General features: G+C 46.7%; 1 protein-coding gene across 1 annotated transcript in view; it reads left to right on the top strand.

Annotated features, from left to right (window-relative positions):
• LOC144137637 (bridge-like lipid transfer protein family member 3A) overlaps positions 1 to 12,074 on the top strand; it is a 59,481-nt gene that overhangs the window by 30,260 nt on the left and 17,147 nt on the right. Inside the window, exons 11-14 of the mRNA XM_077669580.1 lie at positions 583 to 648; positions 4,156 to 4,432; positions 4,986 to 5,293; positions 10,472 to 10,841. Of these exons, the coding sequence (XP_077525706.1) occupies positions 583 to 648; positions 4,156 to 4,432; positions 4,986 to 5,293; positions 10,472 to 10,841 (1,021 nt within the window). The remainder of the gene's footprint in view (positions 1 to 582; positions 649 to 4,155; positions 4,433 to 4,985; positions 5,294 to 10,471; positions 10,842 to 12,074) is intronic.

Below are 12,074 nucleotides of genomic sequence, written 5' to 3'. Positions count from 1 at the left end.
ACATGTATTAATGTTTTGTTCATAATTTCTGACTGTGTGGGACAATCGAAGTAAGATAGAGAAGACTGCCCTGGAAAAATACGCTGCGGGAGAGCTACTATAAAGTATCAAATGTGTGAGAGAGCTATTTGTTTAAAAAGTAAAATCAACAGACTTGTAAATAAAACAAAAGGAAGAAGAGTTTTGCAAAATGGTGAGTGGTATCCTCCACGTGTCCAGCAGTGCCTTGTGACCACATGCGTAACCATTCCCAGTGTTTGCTTGTCTTTAGTTTTACATTCCATTTTAGCATAATGCTAAAATTAATAACAGAGCAAAGCACAAAGCTGTAATAAGCCATTGCCATGAACACCCCAGTTGGTGTGTATTGAAGAATGAGGGTGAGGGAGAAATTGACCAATGTAGAATGTTTCTGGGTTGCATGGCAAAATGAGAGAATGTGCGTGTTCAGCATGGAATGGAAAAATGCGCTTGAAGGGCATGGAATATATAAATCAAGTGGGAAGAAATAGGACAGTAAAAAAAGAAAAGTTGCTGTGAAGTTCAAGAGCCATGTTTTTACGAGACACAATTTCCCACCAGGCCCACCTGTCGTGCGCCAACGAAGTGTCGCCTCTGGCTGTGCGGGTGGAAATGATCCTGCCTAAGGTAAGACATTCACCACATTGCTACTGGATGCTTGGAGGCAGAATTTGGCCAGTTCCAAAACACTATTGTGCAAGTGTAGCTTAAAAGTGTAGTTCTTCAACCAAGCTTAAAGATGACTTGACATAGGCCTCAGAAATAGGCTTAAAAGCACACTTTCTATCTTCAGGAATGTGTCTATTGGTATTGGCGCTGCATTTCGTGTGCCATATCAGCCTGGAAAAAGCTAGCTTGAAAAATGTTAAGATGCGCTCTTTGTGCCTGCTCCCCAAGCTTAACATGGCCAACCGGATTGGAACGGGGCTCTCGCCTCTTGCAGTCACTCAAGTCCACATAGTCCTCATTACTTCTTACGGTGGAGAAAGAGCAACCAGCTTTCGTCCTAGCGCCTGTCTGTCACTGTGGCAAGAGTTTGTCAATATACACCAATCGTGAAACTCTGGTTCAGAATGCGGGTTGTGTGAGCAACTTTGCTTCAATGTAGCTGAGGGGCAAGTAAGGTCCCTGAAATTACTAAGGTAGCGCCAACTGCTCTCTCCTTCTCCGCTGCCCTCCTCTTTTTTCTCTCCCCTCACCCGCGGCGCCGCGGTCCCTTTAACACTGCGGCGGGGCCGCCATGTTTGTTGGCTTCCTCAGAGCAGACGCCCTCGCAACGCTTCGGGCCGCTCGCTGCAGTTTTTCGTGCAGTTTGCTCTTGCTTTCGCGCCGCAATCGCTCTTTGGTTGCATTAATAGTATTTCTAGAGCCCCGTATTACCAACACGCCCTAAGTGAGGCTGTTTTGTTGTATATTTTTGTGTAGAAGGGGATATTTTTTTTGACGATGTAAATAAAACTCACTTTGACTATTTGCGGGATGGATGCCGCTGGCGCATACGGACAGCGCGGTGTTTTGTTTACGTGTGTGGCAGACTCAGGATAGTTCGTGAACGCGAAAGGATCGAACGTGGGCGTTTCAAATTGCTTTGTTACAGTAATTCCATTCTTGCATTTGCGTGATTAAGTTGTGGTCGTGCAAGCGCTGCACAGAGGGCTTGCGCATGGTTCGCGGTGACCTTGGTTCGCGGCAGTTCGAGCGCTGCGCTGGCTTTTTTGCGTTCGCGTTTTTTGCGTTAGTTTAGGCAGTGCTCAGTATGCGTCCCGCATTAGCTACTGACATTCATGCCACTTTTATTCCGTGCACTTTCCGGTGCTTTGACGTTGTTGCAAAATATATGTCACCTTCGTGTCGTTATAGGCTGCTGTCAAGGTCAAAGTTCTCGCGTCTCCTCGTTGGCCTCGCCCAAGACGGCTGTACTTTTGGCAGTGCGTCCGTGGCATAGCAATGTTCGTGCGATTGGCGTTCACAATTACTTCGAGTAAGGCCCTGTCGGGCATATCTGGAACAGGCTCGCACAAAGAACGCGCAGTTAAAGAATGCGCTCAGCTTACAATTAGCTGTAGTGCCCAGTTCTATAATAACTACCGTATTCCAAGGCCAGAAGCGCGCTAACAAGCGCAATTGTGAATCCTTTTTATGCTGTACAGCTAACATTGATTCATGTGTGGTCTTTGATAAGTTACAGCTTGCTACAGCCGAGCTGGCCGCGACTGCACTGACCTTATTCGAGCAGCCGAAGGCACAACAACTCGGCATCGCGAAGCTACATAAAGTGACGCTGACGCAACACTTGTTTGAAACGAGCAGCTGACTCTTCGGTTGTTATCGGATATACGCTGGCGGCTTCGATAAGGCCTGCTCCGAGGCAGCTGAGCCTAAAATGGCGAATTTAAATGGACAGTGGCGGCGAAGAGAAGAAAATAACAAACAATGCGGGGACGAGGTACTACGTCACTGGCCGTTCGCCAATGGCGCGCGGCGTTCGCCGGCGAAAAAGAAAATGGCAAAAAACGAAGGCGGAAAGGAGCGCGGGCGAGGGCGAAAGGCGGCGAGATCTAAAGATGGCGCTACCTTAGTAATTTCAGGGACCTTAGGGGCAAGTGTATTGGTGCAGCACCTAGCAGACAAAAACTGAACTTTGCTAAACACAACGTAATAAATACAGCTTGCTTTTTAAATTAGGAACCACTAAATTACATTCCCCTCTATAATGCCATTGGCCTTGAGGGTATTGCTAATAAATAAATAAATACCGTATTTACACGATTGTAAGACGACCCTTTTTTTCAAATTTGACAATCCAATGTTGGGGGGTCGTCTTAGAATCGAAATCGAACCATGTACCGCTTGCAACGACAAGAGAGACAAGAAATCAGGGGTGCTTTGAGGTGTGAACGGCTTTGCACGCTCATTTCCATGGTTACGGTAACCATTTCATACATTCTGGCGTCAATAAAAATGATGCACCTTTTGTAAGTTGGACCTAGAGCGACTAAACTCCCACTATCGCGTTCGGAAGTGTACTAGGCAACGTGATATGATAGTGGCTACGTTTGCACCGTGCATTGAATAAAGGGATTCGCTAATACTCATTTTGTTTATTAGAGACCCCGACGATAAAGCCGGTCGTGTTAGAGACGAACAAAATGCTTCGTGAAAGCGAGTAACGCGCTCACGGAAATTGCGAGCGGCTGCTTCCGTCAGCTGCCATGTTGTTTTAATCACGATCGCGCGTGGCTGCTGCCGGTTGCTTCGATTGTCATCTCGAATAGTTTCCCGCTCAACCCAAAGCGCATAGTTTTCCGCGTGCTTATACAAAAGCTTTTCTTTTTTTAGCATCTACTGCGCGCATTACGAGTGCCTTTATGACGAGCGCACGGCTCTTGAGGGAGCACCGATAATCGATAGAAGAGCTGCCGTAGGGGGGTATTGGTAGTTGACGGAAGAGCTTCTCTTTGTGATACAATTTTCTAAGCGGGCGCGTCATTTCGTCAGGAAGCCGCGAACTTACGCCAAGCGGGCGTGTGAGGAGAGCCTCCCTGGCTACTGTGTGCGGGTGGGTCCTCTCCGCATGGGCGGCCGTACCACGCGATGCCGTGGTGCGGTCGTTCGCGGAGTGTGGACTCACACTTGACGACGACGTGCTGTGGGACTGCAGCAGCAATGACGGCAGCAGCACCAGCGAGGACGACTCCAGCGACGATGAGTAATCCTCCGCAACCGCGTGAATAAATTTCCCTTGTGTAAAATGCGCACGTTTTTTTTTTTTTTTTTTTTTTTGAGATGCGATTTTGGGGGGGTCGTCTTACATTCGAGTCGTCTTACAATCGTGTAAATACGGTAAATAATGTTTACTTGTGTTTCCGCAGTTTCTCTTTTATGACTTACAGCAGCAGCCACTAGTGTTTGAGTATTACCTCAACTTTTTGCCAACAGATGACGGACAACAGACAGCTTGCTTGCACCCGGTTAAAACCCCAGTTGAGGGGGCCAATAGCGAATCTCTTTTTGGTACATAAAGCCTATGGGGAGTTTCGCCACTAGTCTAGATTGAGTAACTCTGATTGTGGCTACATGCTCGCACTGCGTAACAGAGGGTGGGTGTGCTGTTGCCATGGCAACCGAATGCAGGTTGGGATCCCGCAGTTTGAGCGTGAGCGCCCCCTGTGGCCAGAGGAGGGCCCGGAGGAGTGCCAGGAGCTGCGGCTGGGCTGCTCGCGGGCGGTGGCCACCAACTGGCGGCCGGCCGACCGGGGGGCCTGCCTGGAGGCCCTGGGAAGGGGGCCCCTCTTCTTCGAGACCACCAGCTTTCCCTGGCGCCCTTCAGGAGGGGGAGGAGGAGGTGGCAGTGTCAGAGACCCCCCGCCCGTCCACGCCTGCTTCCTCCAGGAACAGACGTCCGGCTCTGGTGGGTGGTGCTTGCCTCTTCCCTTTGATGTGGGCATATGCTGTCTTCTTGGAGTTAACACTGCGCATTTGGGGTCCTCTTCATTACTGACCTTCGTTTCAAAATGTATTGAAAATAATACTCCTCACAGCTCTGCGTGGTTCCAAGATGACTGGGCAGACCTAAGGGTAAGGGTCGGGACAACACCATCCAGAATGCATACACAGAAAAAGGGTATGCTCCAGGGTGGAGCTCTGAGCTGCATGCTATTCATTGCTAAAACTTGTGGTGTATTCAGCTAGTAGAAGGCTGCTTTATTCACCTAGCAAGCTAGAACACGAGAACCAAAGTCACAGTCCACAAGAAAGGGGTGTGCCCAGGGTGGAGTTCTGAGCTGCATGCTATTTCCTGCTAAAATGTGTGGTGCATGCAGCTATAAAAAGGCAGCTCTAGCCAGCTAGCAAACTAGATTACGAGAACCAAAGTTGAGTTGCAATCCAATTTGTGGCTTCACGAACTGGAACTGAAAGTGAGTGGGTGTGGCCTGCCTCCCCCGTCCCTTCCCCCTCGACAGAAGGAGGGGGCGTCCACCATGGCTGCGGAGTGGGGGAGGCGGCCCAGCTGTGGTCGGTGCAGCTGGACCCCTGCTGGGCGGAATTTGTGGACCGGCCGGGGTCGTCGCGGCCGCGGGCCTTCGTGGAGCCCCTGCCCCTGACCCTGTGGCTGGGAGCCCCCACCCAGGGGGGCTCCTCGCGGGTGCCCCTGCTGCTGTATGTGCCGGCGCCCCTGCGGCTGCAGCTGGGGCGGCGCGAGTGCGCCTTCCTGTTGCGCCTCGCCCGCTCGGCCGCCATCGTGCAGGAGCAGACCGCCGTCGACCGGCAGGTGAGACGCACCCCCACCCAGTTAGAGGTGCCGAAAGACGAATTACAGTCGAATTTAGCTACAACGAAATATACGGGACGTGCGAAAAGTTTTGTTGAAGCGGAAATTCGTTGAGGCGAAGCCTGCCCCAAGACACCACGGAAGAGCAAGAAAAATAGCCCTGTATATTATCCGCAACATTGACCGTGTAAAGCTATCTTTAAAAAAGTTGTTTTCAGATAACAAGCGTACTTGTGGTTATCTGTTTTTTTTTCCTACACATAAATAGCACCTTATTGGGGGAGGGGAAGAAATGCAGTTGCATATCTGCCGACGCATATACAACACATATCTGCCGAGCTGAAGTCCCCTTCTCGCTTGAAGCAGGAGCAGCGCCTGTTACCTTATCCTTTGACTGGGCACGGCGGCATCCGGCCTTTGGGAGACAAGCCATGCGCGCTCGAATTTATCGCGAGCACGCGCTTGCGATTACGGCCGACGCGGGTTCAAGATTGAACAGCCGGTCAGCCACACCGTAATCACCAGCAAGGAATGGCGTCCATCTGTGCGTTTGTTTTTGTGGGTGCACGCCGCTTGTTTTCTGTGAAACTAAGTGCCTTGAACGTTTAAAACACTACAGATGCCTGGCGCTATGCTTATTTTATCGGGAAATAAATGTTCGAACCCAGATCCACCGAGCGAAAATTCCGCAGAAGCGAAAACAGGCCAGACGAATGGTTCGTTGTTGCGGGAACTTTTTTGCATTGACTTCTAAGGCTAGCTGACGGGGGATTTCGCTGTAGCGGGATTCGACTGTACAAGTTTGGCTCATTAAAAATTGCTTGGCCGCAATAACAACGATACCGATTTTATTGCAAACTTCAAACCAATAGCCGAGATATTAAGAAAAAGAGATGAAGCAGTGGCGACTACGCAGCCACTTTCCGGTGATCTTTCCGTGACGTCACAGAATCTCGTTTGTGTGATTGGCAGCCACCGACCTAAGCCACCACCGAAAAACATAACCGGCAAAGGGAACTGTGGTTTTGTTTGGTTGTACCACTTGAATGCTAACATGCAGTTAACATGCAGTTTAGTTCTGGCTGATACGGCGTCTCTGCTGCCCACATATGTCGCTCTAGCGTGAAATTTGAAAGATACCGGATTTGCACGATTCTAACGCGCACCCTTTTATTTGCTAAACTTAGCCTTCAGATCTGTGTGCGCGTTACAATCGGGCTCAAAGCTGAGATCGGCTTCACAGCGGCCAGCAACATCGCCATGGAGACAAGTTTATCCCAAAATCCAATTCTAAATCTGCGGGCAGAATCAGCTTGAAGTAATTTTTCCCAAATTTTCCTACCATAAACTTAAATGCGCGTTACTATCGGGGGCGCGTTAGAACCGTGAAAATGCGGTAGTTAATACTTCTGTTTTCTCAGCTAGAGAAACGTCTCACAGCTGCAATGGAGCTGAGTGAGTTACCAGAGGCTAGTTCTTTCAAATTGAACAGAGTTGTATATTTTGTCTTTACGGCGACTTTAAGAAAGTGTTAAAGCAAAGAACATCGTCACCACAGGTCTGAGGGTAGATATGGGAAGCTGCTGCCAGCTTCAGGAAACGAACATTGGGCTGTACAGGGCTTATACATAGCGCACCCTTGCTGGCCCTCAGCCGCAATTGCAACTGCTGAGGTAGATGGCGTTTCTGAAAGAACCTGTTGATGGCAAGGCAGTGGGTGACAAACTTTGCTGCCTACACTGCGCAAGTTGGGAGACCACCGTAATAGCATCCGCTTTGTATAAACAAACACATAATGTTGGCTTTTTTTTTTTTTCTTATATAAGTTTTGGCTTTGATCATTGCTAACTTTATGAAAGGCTAAGCTGTAAAAATTCCACTTATTGCGGACTGTGGTTACAATGAATGAATATGGCGTGACGGTCAAATGTGTTATAAGTCGGCTCAACTGTATTAGAGAAGTACTTATTAATCTTTATGTGCAGTTCTGTGCAGCGTCTCTTTGTGTAGACGTGAAGTGGGCATCTGGAATTGGAAGCTTACGAGATGAAAGATTCTGGACAAGTTCTTCGCTTTTTTCTTGATGATCTCTCATTTAATTCAGTATAGAGCTGCCTCCTACCATGTTGATTCTTTACAGACTTCAAAAGAATAGACACATCTAGAGACTTGTGTTACCTTTTGGGATCATGAAAGTGTTTAAATCTTCTCAACATTTAGTTGCTGCTTGTTAATTTGTGAACTTCTTGTGTCGGGTTGTAACAGGTTTTGGGAAAAAACCAGGAGACCAGTAAAGTGGTGGTAACCAAATACTATTGCAGATGCAAAATCTAGCAGTGAAACTATTTTTGTTATTTGGGGTCCAAATCTAATCAGTTAGGAACATTTATGTAGTTAACTATCGTAATAGTGAAACTGAAATTGGTTTAATAATATCTTCTATACTTTTTCAGTTACAAGACTGACCTTTACAAAGCCCCAAATTAGTCAACTAATTAGGCAGGAACTCAACAAGATTCTTATGTCAGTGTTATCAGGAAGGTCCATTCTGTGCCAAGAAGCTATTAGATTATTGCCTTATTTCCTTTAGGTACCCAGAAAAAAGAACGAAGTTTCACTTTCGTTGCGACATAATACATTTCGGGTTTTAAGGAAGGTGAAACTTTTCTTGCTTTTTTTTTGCACCTAAAGGATATAATGCAATAATCTAATTGCTTCTCGGCACAGAATAAACCTTCCTGATCACACTGACATAAAAATCTTGTTGAGCTCTTGCCTAATTAGTTAATTATGCTTAATGCAAGCTTAAGGTAATTAGCCTTGTAACTCAAGAAGTACCGAAGATATCTGGGAACTGATTTCAGTTTCGTTGTTAGGATGGTTAGTTACATAAATACACCTAGTTTGATTAGATTTGGTCCATAAATAAAAAAAGTCGTTTTACTTAATTAAGAGGGTAATAAATACAATTCTGTTCAGTCCGAAAGAACTTGCCTTTGGTAACTTACTCAGCTTAACTTCAGCCACAAGAGATGTCTTTTTTTACCGAAAAAGCGCAAGAAATATTGAAAAACTGAAATTTTGTGCTTAACTCTTTCGTTCCACGCCTATTCAAATCGATCACCGGGTGATTGATGATTTAGTTTCGACATGTTGTAGTCGTTTTTCGTACACCTAATGTGGCCAGTGGTTAGTCTATGCACTGAACTTTTAGAATCAGTTTAAATTTTCCCGCTCCGGCGACATTGAGATTTTTGACGGCGTTTTTTTGTGAGCTGAGGTACGTGTGTTTTTGAGGAAAGGGGCATGGCTGCTGCACTTGACAAAAAAGAATGCCACTCATGGTTAAGCTGCATTACCATAATTTTTTAATCAAAAGGCTCCTGGCAAGTCAAGTACCAATCCAACAGCGTTGAGAGGTGATAATTACTTGAAAATGACATCAGCTATTCACTAGTGATCTTTGGTTCGGAGAAAGGGTCGCTTTAATCTGCCAAAGCTTATTTTTGATGGTCCCCCACATGTCTAGCAAGTGTGCCTGGCATTTTCAGCCAGTTTCGAACAGTTTCGGTTTTATTTTTATGTTGCGAAATTCATATTTGGCGCTACTACGCAGTTACCCAACTACAAGCTCATTTGCCATGGCGCCTCCGTTGCCCTCTACTGTTCCTCGAAACAAGCATGCTGCTCGTGATTTCATTTTACCCACGCCTTACTTCTGCGACAACAGCTTCCACTGAAAGTCAAAAGATAACACCGAGTCGGCGGATATCAGTTCAGACAAGGACAACGCTTCCAATCGGCCTTGAACACCGCCAGCTGCTCACCGGCCAGTTTCGTTTGTGTCTGAGAGTATTTCCGGAAGCTTAGCATCGCTTCTTAGTAGAGCTGTTTATTCTGACATAGTCTCCAACAGCTTTGTAATTGTTTCTTTTCGAAATGGTTAGGTGGCGCTGAAATGTAGTAGGCTCGTAGTGCTGAACTCGCTTCATAGCACGACGGCGGCTTGGTGACAGCTTGCTGGGCACGATTCTAGCGCGTTGTACCTTATTCCTGCAAGCAGGGCTACCATTGCGAGTCAGAACATGATAATAAACCGCAAATTAAAGTTCTGACTGATAAGTGATGATCAGAACGTTGACAAGCTTTGACCACAGTTTGGTTTTCAACTCCAAGCGGATTTTTCCGCATTGCTTGCTTGCCTTCAATATTGTGCTGGTCATAATCACTGACAAGGTATTTTACATCATGTGGAGGCTAATTGGGGACTTTAATGATGTCAAACCACCAGATTTCTTCCAGAGACCCATCCAAAATAGCAAAATTTGAAATAGAGGCTGGGCTTCATCGCAAGGCACGAGCACCACACGTGCTAACATTTTCTTTGATATCTTGCAAATTGTATCGCGCAACTCAAATTTTTTTGCTAGGACGGTTTTGTGTTTTTGAAATGTTTACCTAGAAAATATATATTCTTAATTTTTTCTACTACTTGTGGTTTATTATGCACAACTTCCTATTTTTTATTTTCTTTGACGCCTGGACAAAAATTTCGATTTGATAATTTTTTCGCAATCATTATTTACGAAAACATTATTAAAACTGGTGTCGTTGGGAAGCGCGGGGAATCATCTGCATTTTATGTCACCGCAATGTGTGCCGAACCAATATGTATAGCACAGAAAAAATGTTTTGTTACACCTCTCAAAATTGGTCATTTTCCCATGGTAACGAAAGAGTTTTAAGTGACATTTTTGTGCGCAGGAGTGACATAATATGTGCGAGCACTAAGAACACGGTTATCAGTGTGTTGGCTGCCTGTTAGCATCCCAGTGATATGATCAAACGAAACTAGAGGCCCCACTGCAACTGCCCAGTCATGTTCCTTGCAGTGGTTTAGATTGGTGGCCACCACCAGTCGCACAAACAAGATACCGTGATGTCATAAAGACTTTGTGAGAAAGCAGCTGGGGGGTCACCACTGCTTCACAAGCCATCCTCAGTGTCACGGTTATTTGTGTGAAGTTTGCGATAAAATTTGTGTCGTCGTTATTGGCATAAAGCAGCCTTTTAATGAAACAAACTTGTATTTTGTCATCACGGCCTCTTTTGTGGGCTGGCTTTCCTTAGGCGAGCATTGAGCCCACCCTTGGGCTAACACTCTCGTCGCCCTCGCAGGCAATCATGGGCCCCAGCGGGCAGGTTCTGCCCTCGGTCAGCGTGACGGCCATGTGGCCCCACGTGGAGGTGACCCTGCTGCTGCCACCGTCGTCGGCCACCGCGGCTGGGGTGCCGGGGGGTGGCTCCCCGAGCGACGCATCAGAGCGCCCCTCGTCGTCCACCACCACCAGCGAGGCCGACGAGGTGCCGTTGCGCGGGGGCATGGCGGCCGATGACTCGCCGGACCAGCCCCTGCTGCAGCCCCCCCTGCCACCGCTGGTGCCACACGGCGCCGGGGAAGCCACCAGGGGGCAGGGCAACCAGCCCTGGGCTCTCCGCAAGGGCCTGGCCTCCTTTGTGGCCGGCATCGATGCTGTGCTGGCCAAGGGTGAGAACTTGTCTCTGGGCCGACATCTATGGGATCAGAACCTTGGCTCGAAATGTGCCATGGTGGGAGCAGCTCTTGATTTGCTTGGACAACCTGGGAAGCCTAATTACCGTGTTTATTAGATTATAAGGCAGTCACGATTATAAGGCGAGGGTGCAGTTTGGAGAGTTAAAAAAGAAAAAAAAAAAGTATATTTCTGAGCTTCGATATAAGGCGGGGTATGAAAAAAAAAAAACCTTGCCTTATATTCGAATAAATACGGTAATCCATGCTGAAATCTCCTGTTTGCAGGTGTTTTTACATTTTTATTGTGCGTTAACTTTGTATTTTTTTTTTACTGCTTTCGTCAAAGGAGTGCTCACACCAAATTTTTGTTCTCTTTTTTTGGGGTTTATTGCTGCTCAATGGCCTGGCGAACCTGTAACAGCCCTATAAATAAATACTTGATTGTGGGATAATTGATTACACAGAATGGCCTAAAAATCATCTGTTCCGGATTCCGTTTCTTTGAGCAAGGAGGGCACATATGCAGAACCATGCCATGGCCTCACTGTTTTTTTTTCGACTTCATAACATTGTGGAGGCCGGTATTCACTGGGAGATATCACGCTAGTGTTTCTGCGCGTCCCCATGCTGTTCCATTGGTGCGATGAATTAAATAAATTGAATTACTATGTTCATCTTGCCACGGGCCGTTCATACTTCAGCCAGGCTATTCTGTTGAGCAAGGGAAGTGAACTAGGTAATAATATTAACCCCAAAAATTGGTGTCAGCCCCTTGAAACTTTGTGTTCATTACCAGGATGTCTTAATAACCTCGGGCACTGAGCTGTGAGGGGATAAGGTGTAAGTGCGACCTGATTGTGTGTTTTGAGACAAACTATAAAGGGAGCACTGTTAAAAACATAAAAAAAGAGAGAAGGAAGACGAAAGCTCAGTTGGGTTTCTTCTCAACCTGCTGCACCCTGGTGGGCTGCATCAGTAGGGTTTTTCAGTTCAAGATTTCACCGCTGTACTGTCATACCGACATTATTGTAGCTTCTCGCTGGCATGTGAAGTGTTGCTGTAGTTTCCTTTACAAGTTTGACAAAAAGAATCTTCTGCTCTAATGGTTACCGAATATAAACTGCACTTTCTGCGCTAACATTCTTTTAGGCAGAAAAGAGTGGATAGAATGAAATGCCAAGACAGTTATTTCAAATGTGTGTAATACCATTCTGCATTTGTCTTTGT

Source organism: Haemaphysalis longicornis, unplaced genomic scaffold (genome assembly GCF_048455015.1).
Source record: "Haemaphysalis longicornis isolate Haplotype H1 unplaced genomic scaffold, Haemaphysalis longicornis Haplotype H1 scaffold_43, whole genome shotgun sequence".
Lineage (NCBI taxonomy): Eukaryota > Metazoa > Arthropoda > Arachnida > Ixodida > Ixodidae > Haemaphysalis > Haemaphysalis longicornis.
The sequence above is the reverse complement of the archived record's forward strand: the minus strand, read 5'-3'. Positions and strand labels throughout refer to the sequence as shown.